This window comes from Rattus norvegicus, chromosome 4 (assembly GCF_036323735.1).
Source record: "Rattus norvegicus strain BN/NHsdMcwi chromosome 4, GRCr8, whole genome shotgun sequence".
NCBI classification, from domain to species: domain Eukaryota; kingdom Metazoa; phylum Chordata; class Mammalia; order Rodentia; family Muridae; genus Rattus; species Rattus norvegicus.
Window position 1 is genome coordinate 81,924,439 of NC_086022.1, and position 13,032 is coordinate 81,937,470.

Sequence of the window (13,032 nt, forward strand, 5' to 3'; positions counted from 1 at the left end):
TTGGAGCCAATTTACATCCCCTAATAATTTTTGAAAGTCATTTAAAGTCCTTAGTGTATCCAACCTAATTTTAAGTTTTTGTGGGCGAATTCCTTTTTGTAACAATTCATGTCCTAAGTATTGATATGGGAAGTCTTTTTGGACCTTTTCAGGGGCAATCACTAGTCCTGCAGCAGCCAAATTTTCTTGTAAGTCAGCATATGCTGTCAACAACTGTTTTTCATCTGGAGCCGCTACCAAGATATCATCCATAAAATGGACGATATAAGTCTGTGGATATTTTTGCCTTAAAGGCTTTAAGGCAGAGGCTACATACACCTGACACATGGTAGGACTGTTGGCCATTCCCTGAGGTAACACGACCCAGTGATAGCGATGAGAAGGCTCTTGAAAATTTATGGAAGGAATGCTAAAGGCAAATCTCTCACAGTCTTTAGGATGTAGCGGAATAGTAAAGAAACAATCCTTTAAATCAATAACTATCATATGCCAATTTTTAGGTATAGCAACAGGACTGGGAGACCAGGCTGAGTAGGTCCCATAGGTATCATAATTTTATTGATTTCCCTTAAATCTTGTAATAATCTCCACTTCCCAGACTTTTTCTTAATCACAAAAATAGGTGTATTCCAAGGGGAAGTGGAAGGAACAATATGACCAGCTTCTAATTGCTCCTGTGCTAATTGACGAGCTGCCTCCAATTTTTCCTTGGATAGGGGCCACTGTGGAATCCACACCGGATCATTAGACTTCCAGGTGATGGGCAAAGGTTTAACATTCGGAGGCTTATTAACAGTGACCCTTAGGATAAATTTCCCAAGTCTGTTTTATTGCTTACACTACTAGGTTTGCCTTGTTTCCTCATCACATTTCGTACAGGCTGAGTTGTCAGCACAGCCCCCATATCATTGAGCACATCTCGTCCCCACAAATTGGTAGGTATTTGCTCTAAAACAAAAGGCTGAAACCATCCCTCATGTCCTTCCTCGTCTCTCCATTTAAGAATCTTGCTACTTTTTAGAGGAGCTGTAGCTGTCCCCACTCCTTGTAAGGTGGAGTAAGATATCTCTAGCGGCCAGGCCTGTGGCCAGAAAGCTTTAGCTATTACAGTTGTATCAGCTCCGGTATCCAGGAGCCCACGCAGGGGCTTTCCTTCAACCCATAGAGTAAGCGTGGGACGCTTCTCTAAGGAGGACACCCAAAATGCTCCGGGCCCAGTGGACCCAAAGCCCTGATTACCACGGGCAGATTTAAACACAGGATTATCAGTATGAAACTGGGGCAAAAGGACCAAATGAGCTATCCTATCCCCTTGAGGAATAACTACAATGCCTTTTTCTACAGAAACCATAATTTTAATTTCTCCTGTAAAATCGGAGTCAATCACTCCAGGAAAGATTTTTATTCCTCTCATCAGGGCACTGCTTTGGCCTAACAAAAGGCCTATACTCCCAGAGGGCAGAGGCCCATGTACCCCAGTGCCAAGTGTCTGGGGGCCCATTTGAGGGGTTAACACTGCTCTGGCAGAGGAGCAGAGGTCCAGTCCTGCGCTTCCTGGGGTCCCTCTGACCAGGTCCTTGACGAAAAAGGATTGGTTTGAGGGATAAACTGTGTCGGGGTAGGTTCTACCTCGGAAGTTTTCATGGCTCCGTACACTCTGGCTTGTGGGCCCCGGAGCAGGCCCCGTCTCCCGTTTCCCGGAAAGTTTAAAGGCTGCCCTTCAACATCTTCCCTAGATCTACACTCACTTCTCCAGTGATGGCCTTTACGGCACCCAGGGCATAATCCAGAGTCTCCTATCTTTTTGTTCTGAGGGCACCCTCTTTTAAGATGTCCAGGTTGGGGCTGGGGATTTAGCTCAGTGGTAGAGCGCTTACCTAGGAAGCGCAGGGCCCTGGGTTCGGTCCCCAGCTCCGAAAAAAAAGAACCAAAAAAAAAAAAAAAAGATGTCCAGGTTGTCCACACCTGAAACAAATCATGGTTCCTCCGTTTCCCTTGTGCATGGCCGCAGCGATAACCTGTCCCATTACATAATTCCCATCTATTTCTTTACACAACTTAATATAGTCAATCAGACTCTTACTCTTGTGAGATCTAATAACCTCCTTGCATCATTTATTAGAATTCTCATGCGCCAATTGTTTCACTAAAGGCATAGCAGTATCAATGTCTCCAAACAGCCTCCCAGCCAACTGTAATAATCTATCAGCAAATTCCTGGAAAGGTACCGAGGGTCCTTGTACTACCTTCGATAATTGTTCCCCAGCTGCCTTATTGGGCAGGGCCTTCCAAGCTTTAACTGCCGCTGTGGAAATTTGAGCATAAACGGCAGGATCATATAGAATCTGGGCTGGAAGGGCCGCATATTGTCCTGTTCCCGTCAACATTTCTAGATCCCTCTGGGGAAATCCTGCTTGCGCATTAAGTCTAGCTAGTTGCGCACATAGTTCTTGAAATTCTCCCCTCCATAATAGAAAGTCTCCGCCACTCAATGCTGCCCTACATAACTGTTGCCAATCTCCAGGAGTCAAAGTGGATGCAACATAGGACTCAAAAATGGCAGAAGTAAAGGGAGCGAGGGGACCATAGGCAGAGACTGCCTCTTTCAGGTTTTTCAACTCCTTAAAACTCAAAGGAGCATGCTGTCTGATGGATTGATCCGCATTGCTGGGGTCCGGGACCTCAACAATAGGAAATGCCACCCTCTGTCCAAGGGGAGGCTCAGAGAAAATTACCCCTCTCCTTGTAGCCTTGTCTTCACAACACCACTCCAAGGAGGAATAGGGTTCATAGGCAGAAGCAGTAGCTCCCTCTCCTTTAAAGAAGGGATTTACACTAGGGGGACGAGATCCTGATCTTTCAGTGGCCCTGTGCTTATTAATCTTTCTCTTAGGCACCTCTAATTCCTTTACTGATGTCTCTCCTTTTTCCTCCTCTGAGCTAGAATCCTGATCTGGATCAGAGGTTTGTAAGGACCTACAAGAGGCATCATCTTGTGCTGCTCCAAATGCTCTTTCTATCTTTGACCTCCGTCCCCTTATTTTCAAGAGAGCATCCTTGACCAATCCCCACAAAGAAAGCGTGGCAGCAGGAATGCTCTCAGGGCCATATTTCCGCAGCGTTCTTTGCAAATCTCTCATAACCTGTTCCCAATCAGGAATATTAAGTTCTCCTGAATGGGAAAGCCAAGGACTAGTCTTTTCTAAGGTTTTAATAAATTCTTCAACTGTTTCTTCTTTTATACCAATTCCCTGATGCTCGAGCAAAGTAACTACCTGATCAGCTAGCTGTGAAGTAGAACTCGCAGTTCCCATGGCACGAAAATTTTCCTTTTCCACTATCCACTCACCCAATCCGTCCCTTCTCCTATGCCGGCCGGGCTCCTGGGACGTCCCGTAGGTACCCCTTTCTTCTCCGATCTCGGTGGGACCTCCAATTGTCGGCACCAGCACCGACCTGGTACCGAGAATTGGGCGAAAGCCTACGGGATGAAAAAAGCACACACACAGGTTATTCGTGTCAAGCCAGGAGAGGAAGAGAGAGAGTCCTGTAGCTTTATTCACCACTTATATACCCAAGTTCCCCAGGTAATATCTGGGAAGCACAGTGGGAAACCCTGGCTCGTGACTACCTGGCTCCTGACTACCTGGCTCGTGACAAAAGACCGACTTCGAGATCTGAATTAATTAGGGAGAAATCCGAGAAGACCAGCCTAAATCTCCAGGATAAAGGCTGAGGAAGTAAAAGGCAGAAGTAAGTTGACCACCACCCAGGTGTGGTCCAGGTGTGTCGGTTCCATATGCATCAGCCGGGCTCAGCAGAGGTCATGCAGTGGAGATACCGGGTGTTTACTACTTGGTCTGGTCTTTTCTTCCTGTGCCGTAAATACATGGGAGAGGCTCTTAGGAGTATGTGTGGCCAAAAGTCACATAGCCACTTTGAGCTATCCAGGCCCAAATCCAATATGGCTCACTACATCCCTCCTACAGTGTGTTCGAAGAGCTTCATGCACACAAAACACATGTATAACTACATAATGTTATAAAAAGATTTATTTAAAAAAAAGAAAGAAAGAAACAAAGACGGGTGGGCAGAGGAGGAAACTGGGAAGAACTGAAAATTTAAAAAAGAAAAAACCTTGTAAAAACTATCTTTACTGAGCACATGCAGACTTCTGTAGTTATCCAACACGCAACACAAGCCTAAGTTTCTGTGGCAGTGCTGCTGGTTGCTATGGTAAGAAACCTGGAGATAATTGGGACCTTAGAGGGAAGATGTGTGTAGGCTGTGGGCCTTGAACTTTGGACTGTATTATCAGCAGAGTCCTGGAAACAGTCCTTCTACTGCCTGTACATGGCTATTCACTGCAGTGTACCCATGCACTAAATCAGAGCCAGGGTGAGGGCTAGGGTCTCCAGCTGAGCAGCGCAGAGCCATAATGCTCAGCACCTCGGAGAAAAAGACTTTCCCACCAGACTCTCATTCATGCTTTGTTGGTATTAATTACACTACAGTGGGATTGATTTTAAAGGTCCAGCAACTAAAGTTTAGGTTCAAGATATATTTGATAACGCTAAAGTTATATATATATATATATATATATATATATATATATATATATATATATGTATATATATATATACACACACACACATATACACACACATATATACATTTATACATATATATACATACATATACATACATATATATATATATGCTGTCTTCGGACATTACAGATGGTTGTGAGCCACCAGGTGGTTGCTGGGATTTGAACTCAGGACCTTTGGAAGAGCAATCCGTGCTCTTAACCACTGAACCATCAACTCTCCAGCACGTTAAAGTTTCTTTAACAGGTGTTTGTTTGTTTGTTTGTTTGTTTGTTTGACACAGGTCCTTCTACATAGCCCTGGCTGTCTTGGAACTCACTATGGAGACCAAACTGGCCTGGAGATGAACTAAACTCAGACAGATTAAGCTAGGAGTTACCACTCCCTGCTTGTTTTTGTCAGTTGTAACTAATCAACTTGTCATTTTTAGTTTGCAATAACAGCATCAAATTTGCCACTTCAATTAATATTTATTTATTTATTTAATGGGCTTGACTTTTAAAACAAGCTGTTTTTAGCTGGGCACACCAAGGCAGAAAAGGGTCAGAGCTCAAGGTTATCCTCTGTTACAGAGCTAGCTAGAGCCAGCTTGGGACACATTAGACCCTGACTCAAACACTTAATGGGGTGTGGTGGTGCATGCTTTCAGTTCCAAAGCCCTCAGAAGAACAAATAAATAAGCTGGGTGGTGGTGGTGGCCACACCTTTACTCCCAGCACTTGGGAGGCAGAGGCAAAGAGCTCTTGTGAGTTTGAGACCAGCCTGGTTTACAGAGTGAGTTCCAGGATAGCCAGGGCTACACAAAAAACCCTGTCTTGAAAACAAAGAAACACTCTGTCTTAGGGTGTTACTGCTGTGAGCAGACACCATGACCAATGCAAGTTTTATAAAGGACAATATTTAATTGGGGCTGGCTTACAGGTTCAGAGGTTCAGTCCATTATCATCAAGGCAGGAGCATGGCAGCATCCAGGCAGGCATGGTGCAGGAGGAGCTGAGTTCTACATCTTCCCTGAAAGAAGCCAGGAAAAGACTGAGCATCCTCAGGCAGCTAGGAGGAGGGTCTCCAAGTCCACTCCCCACAGTGACACACTTCCTCCGACAAGGCCACACCTTCTAACAGTGCCATTCCCTGGGCCAAGCATATGCAAACCAGCACATTCCACTCCCTGGCCTCCATAGGCCTGTTCAAACACATGAGTCTATGGAGGCCATACCTAAACATAGCATAATAAAGTACATTAAGTCCAACTTCCAAAGTCCCCATAGTCTATATCAGTATCAACAATGTTAAAAGTCCAAAGTTCAGTCTCTTCTGAGATCCATTCAATCACGTAACTATAATCCCCTAATTAAGACAGGCAACAAGGGCTGGAGAGATGGCTCAGTGGTTAAGAGCACTGACTGCTCTTCCAGAGGTCCTGAGTTCATTCCCAGCAACCACATGGTGGCTCACAGCCATCTGTAATGGATCCAATTTTCTCTTCTGGTGTGTCTGAAGACAGTGACAGTGTACTCACATAAAATAAATAAATAAATCTTAAACAAACAAACAAAAAAAGACAGGCAACCAGCTGGGCAAACTTCAAACTCTGCCATTTCCATGTTTGATGTTAAAGCAGTCTTCAGACCTTCAACTCCTTTTTTCATCTTTGTCGACTACAACAAATTTCTTTCTCCTGAGCTCCCTGTTAGCAGCCTTCCTCAGCAGATAGCCCTGGGCTCTGGCATCTTTAACATCTTTGTGTCTCTAAGGCAGCTTCAATGTTACAGCTTGTTTCAATGTCTGAGATCTCACATGATCCTCCAAAGTGCTGGCTTCACTTCTCCAGCTCTGCCCTCTGTAACACTCAGAGTGATCCACTCCACTGCCTCAGCTGTTCTTGGCGATCCTCCCATGGTACCAGCACCTTCAATACGCTGGGGTCTTCTGTTGCAACTAGGCTTCCCCAGTAGCCTCTCACAGGCTCTCTTCATGGTGCCAAGCCTCAACTCCTTTGCATGACCCCTTCAGTTCTGGGCCGTCAACTGCAACTGAGGCTGCACCTTCACCAATGGCCTTCCACGGCCTCTCATAGTACCCAGCCTCAGCTGTTCTTCATGACCTCTTCATGTCTTCAAAGCCAGTACCACCTGGGTGACTCTTACACATTACCAAGTACAGCTGCAGCAGGAGGTACAACCTTGGTTATCTCTGGAACACAGCTTCTCTGTGCTCTCAGAGAACCCTTCCCAGAAGATTTCACCTCAGTGATGCTGATCTCTTTCTTAGCTCCAGCTAACCAGCATCAATTGTCCCAGTAGTCTCCTTCTCCTCTTGACTATAAAGCCAGAGACACATGGCTGAAGCTGCTGAGTTCTGCTGCTCCCAGGAGCTGGAGCATGGCCCCCTTGATCTATTACATTATCACTAGCTTCCTCTTCTCTAACTCCTTCACTGCCTAAGCTTGGCTGTCCTGGACCTTGCTCTATAGAATGACCTTGAATTTAGAGATCTCTATGCCGTCTCCTGGGATTCAAGGTGTGTACTACCACACCTGGATTTAAGTTTTTCTTCACCTAGAACTTGCTCTGTTCTAGGCTGGTCTTGAACTCAAAGATTTGCTTGTCTTTGCCTCCCAGGATTAAAGGTTTGTACTAAGTTGCCTGGAGCTAACTTAGCTGGGTGGGATTAGCCCCAAGGTCATTACTTCCTTAATTCAATTTAATATCCTTGAACACAGGATTCAGCTCCATTTCACTTCCTGGTTTCCCTTTAATACTCGAACCATGTATTTTTTTTTTTCAACTTCCCTTTTTTCATTAAAATGCTCTTCATAAGAATGAATTTTAGTAACCACACAACAGAATTTACACCAGGCTGTTTCAGACTTCCTTTTTCAAAGCAATTAATCTAAATCTCTTCACCTTAACCTCAGGCACACTCTTTGGACAATGGCAAAAAGCAGTCACGTTTTTCCCCAAAATACCACAAGAACAGTCTCTAGGCCACATACTGAAATTCTTCTTCACTGAACCACCCTGGGCCAGGTTCAAATAGTTCAAATTGCTTTCAGTAACAGTCTTCCAAATTCCTACTATGATAGCCCATTAAGCCCCATTTAAAGCATTCCACTGTTTTCCAAATCCCAAGTCCCAAAAATCCACATTCCTCCACACAAAAGCATGGTCAGGCCCTCACATCAATAACCCATTCCTGGTACCAACTTCTGTCTCAGTTAGGGTGTTATTGCTGTGAACAGACACCATGACCAACATGAGTTTTATATAGGACAACATTTAATTGGGGCTGGCTAACAAGTTCAGAGGTTCAGTCCATTATCATCAAGGCAGGAGCATGGCAGCATCCAGGCAGGCATGGTGCAGGAGGAGCTGAGTTCTACATCTTCATCGGAAGGAAGCCAGGGACAGACTGAGCATCCCCAGGCAGCTAGGAGGAGGGTCTCCAAGCCCACCTCACAGTTACACACTCCCTCCAACAAGGCCACACCTTCTGATAGTGCCATTCCCTGGGCCAAGCTTATGCAAACCATCACACACTCAAAAAGAATAAATAAACATATATTTTAAGTTAGTTTTTTTTTTTTTTTGTTCTTTTTTTCGGAGCTGGGGACCGAACCCAGGGCCTTGCGCTTCCTAGGTAAGCGCTCTACCACTGAGCTAAATCCCCAGCCCCATATATTTTAATTTTGATAATGCAGTGTTTTCTTGAAGAGGTGGTATTTTCCCCCAGCCCTTTTCTAATGTTTGAAGGGATCAGGATTTTGATTGTTTAGAGATAGGTTCTCACTATGTTAGCCTTGGCTGCCCTAGAGCTCACTGTGTGGACCAGGGTGGCCTCAAACTCACAGATCTGCCTGCTTGTGCCTCCCTAGTGGTAGGATCAAAGTCATACCACCATACCAAGCCAGTTTTCATTTTTGCTGCCTTGTGTTGTTGAGGTTTAGGTAGAAGGTTAAAAGCCTGGGTAGCATTACCTAGCCTGTCTAGCCTGCCATTTTGTGCTGTTAACAAATATTATGGGGGTTGGGGATTTAGCTCAGTGGTAGAACGCTTGCCTAGGAAGCGCAAGGCCCTGGGTTCGGTCCCCAGCTCCGAAAAAAAGAACCAAAAAAAAAAAAAAAAACAAAACAAAACAAAAAAAAAAAAACCAAATATTATAAGGAAATTTTTCTCATGGGTTGTTTCTGGTATTGCCAGGAAACTTTCTCGTGCTGTCTTAGTCAGGGTTTCTATTCCTGCACAAACATCATGACCAAGAAGCAAGTTGGGGAGGAAAGGGTTTATTCAGCTTACACTTCCACATTGCTGTTCATCACCAAAGGAAGTCAGGACTGGAACTCAAGCAGGTCAGGAAGCAGGAGCTGATGCAGAGGCCGTGGAGGGATGTTACTTACTGGCTCGATTCCCCTGGCTTGCTCAGCTTGCTCTCTTATAGAACCCAGGACCACCAACCCAGGATGGCACCACCCACAATGGGCCCTCCCATCCTTGATCACTAACTGAGAAAATGCCTTACAGCTGGATCTCATGGATGCATTTCCTCAAGGGAGGCTCCTTTCTGTGATAACTCCAGCTTGTGTCAAGTTGACACACAGAACCAGCCAGTACGCATGCCCAGGTTGATTAAATATTCTGTATAAAATCATTTATTATTACATAATCTGTATGTAATTATGTTCTGTGCTCTTGAAAACCAATCACAGCAGAAGTTAGAACTGTTTTGTATAGTTAACCAAGCCAATTACCAGGCAGCACTTCCCACATCTATGTACAAGATTTTATGGTTTTTGCTTTTATAACCTGCCCCTGGGATGGACCCCAACACAAGAGAAACACCTGCATCAATATAAAAAAGGTTACTTGAAATAAGACTTCTGACAGACAGGCGGCAGCAAGCGGCTGGTGTCCTCTGATTGGTTGGAGCCAACCGATGCCAGGCAGGCTGCCTCGGCTGGCACAGGCCCTGTGGAGCGAAGACCGTTGGCCGAAACAGCGCCAGCGTCGCGGGCATGTGCGGTACCCTCTTCGTCGGGTACTGCATCTACTTCGACCGCACAAGGTGGAGTGACTCCAACTTCAAGAGCAGGCTTCGAGAACGAAGAGAGAAACAGAAGCTTGCTAAGGAGAGAGCTGGGCTTTCCAAGTTACCTGATTTAAAAGATGCTGAGGCTGTTCAGAAATTCTTCCTCAAAGAGTTACAGCTTGGTGGGGAGTTATTAGCACAAAGTAACTACGAGAAGGGTGTGGACCACCTGACAGACGCAGCTGCTGTGCGTGGACGGCCTCAGCAGTTGCTGCAAGTGTTACAGCAGACGCTTCCACCACCAGTGTTCCAGATGCTTCTGACCAAGCTTCCAACCATTAGTCAGAGAATTGTCAGTTCTCAGAGCACGGCTGAAGGTGATGTGGAATGAACCAGGTACCGACATGACGGAGTCTCAGTAAAATAATTTAACAGTTAGCTTGGAAGCTGATCTGCTCCGGGGGGATAAGGGCAAACTGTGCTTGTCATGAACTGTCCCACACTGACATCTGCCAAAGTGAATGTGAACCTTGGTAGATCCATGTCTGTTCTATTTATTTTCCCAGCGAAAAGTATTTCGATAGAGCTTTTCATTTTATAAATACACTGTGTTAACCAGAAGATCATGGACTTTTTGTTCTTAAGGCATGCAATTCAAATGTGAATAGAGCAGAGTATCACTTAGGTAGAGAACGCCTAGTGATTTTAAAAGATTGGAAAAGACTATGAGGAATAGTTGAATAACATGCATTTTAAAGATTAGAACATTGGGTAGAAACTTGTATTTGTGAAAACTGAGCATTAAAACCTTACAGAGCCAAAAAAAAAAAAAAAAAAAAAAAAAAAAAAAAAAAGAAAAGAAAAGAAAAGAAAAGAAAGAAAGAAAGAAAAAGAAAAGAAAGAAAGAAAAGGTTCTCCAGACCTCCCTGGGAACTGACATCCTACTTGACAGAAAGAGACTTGAACATGGGTAATGGATGTCCTGGTTGATAATTAAGACACGAAGTGTTAGATGTGGCAAATCTGTCACAGTTGACTAACATAACCACTGAAAGCGTGATAAGTGTACAACAAAGACATGTTCCTAAGAAAGTCCCCTATCTCTAAATCCTGACTGATAAAGTAACTTGGCACAGATGTTTGTGGATTTCAGGCTTAAAAGGCCTATAGGATCTTAACTCAACATTGCAGTTAGCTCCCAAGTCTGGCCTGCAGCCCTGATCGACCAGTCCTGGGGCGAATGCTCAATAAACTATCCCTGTCTGACTGAGATCGGTGTTCTTGTGACGTAACTCCTGGACTCCAATATTGGATTTTGCAATTTTTCAGAGGTAGATTTAACACCCAGTTAGAGACAGAATGTATGTGGCCTTCTGTCGTGTTTCCAGTGCGTTTAGCTAAGAAATGTAAAGGATTATGGGATAGTGTTATCCTAACAGTTAAAGTGAGCTGAGCATCATGGCACATTGCTATAATTAAGCATGTGGGACGATGAGTCTGCAGGACTCCTTTAATTAGAAGGCCAGCATGGAATACTTAGTGAGTTCAAGATCAGCCTGGGCTTCATGTTGAGACCTTGTCTCAAAAATCAGAACAACAGAACTAGGGCAATAACTGGTTAAGAGCTTGCCTTGCACAGCCCCCACAGCCCACCTAGATAGCAGGCATGCACTGTGGCGCACACTTGTAATACCAGTACTGGGGAGATAGATGGCTCCCTGGAGCCTACTAATCAGACAGCTTAGCCTACTTGTTAAGTTCTAGGGCACTGAGAGACACGCAGCTTCACAACACAAGGGAAACAAAAAGAGGTGGCTCTCAATGAATGACACCTGGGATGGCTATCTTGCCTGTCAATCTTACTACGTCTGGAACCCAACCAGCTTGCTCACCTGTGAGGGATTTTTTTGATTGGAGTATTTGAGTTGGGACCTAAATCTGGGCCACACCTTCTGGTGGCAGCCCATATCAAAGGACACAGAAAAAGGAAGATTTCGCTTTTTGACTTCTTGTCTGCGTTCTTGCTGGCCAATTTACCCGTCCTGCTGTTGAGACAGTTCATTGCTGGGGTTAGAACTACTTTGGGATTCCAACATAAATTGAAGGCCAGCTACTATGGTGGTTTGGATGAGAATGGCCCCATTGGCTCATGTATTTGAGTATTTGGTTCCCAACTGCTGGATTGTTTAAGGAGTATTAAGAGGTATGGCCGTGTTGGAGAAGACATGTGACCCGGGGAGGAGTTTCAGGTTTCAAAAGCCCACACCAGGTCAGATCTCCCTTTCTGCAAGTCAGATATGAGCTCCCAACTGTGCTCCAGTGCCATGCCAGCCTGCTGCCACCAAGATCCCTGCTGTGATGCTCATGAAATAACCCTATGACACAGTTTGCAAGCCCCTGAAGTGGAAAATTTTAGTTTCTTTGGAGACTTAACTGGGTCATGTGATGTTTTCTTGGAAGCTGTCTTATCAGAGGATGTTTTGCTGAAGCAGACACTTAAGAGGATGTATGGAAAGAGTATAAGTATAACCCAACAGACAGTCGACATCGGTCTTGCATCGGTTCAATGCTTTGCTGGTCTTCACTGATCTTCACTTGCCATGACTTTGTAGAGAGAGAAGCGCCAAAGAACCTCTCGTGGTATTCTGGCTGCTTGCTGCCACTTCTGTGGGGACTCAGGTTGATTCAGCGGAGCCTTGGGGTTTCTTCTGGATGGAACTTATGCTACTGATTCATGTTTAGTGTTTGCCAATTGGACTGGACTGCCACTACTAGTTTGTGTTTGATGTTTTGGACTGGATTGCTGATATCCTGACAACAAAAAATGGAATTGTCCCAAAGAACTACTTCTAAACAGGTCCACATCTCCCTTATCCTATTAACCATTGTGAGGGTTTGTATACGCTTGGCCAGAGAGTAGCACTATTAGGAGGTGTAGCCTTTTTGCAGTAGGTGTGTCACTGTGGGTGTGGGCTTAAGACCCTCTTCCTAGCTGCCTGGAAGTGAGTCTTCTCCTCCAGCCTTCAGATGAAGATGCAGATCTCTCAGCTCTGCCTGCACTGTGCCTGCCTAGATGCTGCCATGCTCCCACCTTGATAGTAATGGACTGAACCTCTGAACCTGTAAGCCAGCTTGAATTAAATGTTGTCCTTTAAAAGAGTTGCCTTGGTCATGGTGTCTGTTCACAGCAGTAAAACCCTAAGACAACCATCTTCTACTACCCCTGGTTGGTGGGCTAGAAGGGAGGTTGAAACATTCAAGAAACCCAATTAAAGTAAGTTTTGAAAAATCTAAGCCTCCAAGCCTCCAATTAACTGATTTCTTTTTTTTTTTTTTTTTTTGGTTCTTTTTTTTTCGGAGCTGGGGACCGAACCCAGAGCCTTACGCTTCCTAGGTA

At 44.8% G+C, this 13,032-nt stretch overlaps 2 protein-coding genes across 2 annotated transcripts; one reads left to right on the plus strand and one right to left on the minus strand.

Annotated features, from left to right (window-relative positions):
* Positions 1–599: 599 nt before the first annotated feature.
* LOC134486767 (igE-binding protein-like) lies at positions 600–6,276 on the minus strand. The gene is made up of 2 exons (XM_063286960.1): positions 5,530–6,276; positions 600–3,481 (listed from the first exon to the last, which is right to left on the minus strand). Exon 2 carries the CDS (start codon positions 3,312–3,314, stop codon positions 2,112–2,114), a length of 1,203 nt encoding a protein of 400 aa, XP_063143030.1. The 5' UTR covers positions 3,315–3,481; positions 5,530–6,276; the 3' UTR covers positions 600–2,111.
* On the plus strand, positions 3,369–10,026 carry Tomm20l2 (translocase of outer mitochondrial membrane 20 like 2). Its single transcript, XM_039109055.2, has 2 exons — positions 3,369–3,459; positions 9,536–10,026. The coding sequence occupies exons 1-2, from the start codon at positions 3,369–3,371 to the stop codon at positions 10,024–10,026; spliced, it is 582 nt and encodes a 193-aa protein (XP_038964983.2).
* Positions 10,027–13,032: the final 3,006 nt, after the last annotated feature.

Bases quoted from the DNA above. Each gene is read 5' to 3' on its own strand.
- LOC134486767 (XM_063286960.1), bottom strand. From the start codon at position 3,314: ATGGGAACTGCGAGTTCTACTTCACAGCTAGCTGATCAGGTAGTTACT.
- Tomm20l2 (XM_039109055.2), top strand. From the start codon at position 3,369: ATGCCGGCCGGGCTCCTGGGACGTCCCGTAGGTACCCCTTTCTTCTCC. The intron at 3,460-9,535 runs GTACCGAGAATT...GATTGGTTGGAG, and splicing joins TCGGCACCAGCACCGACCTG to CCAACCGATGCCAGGCAGGC.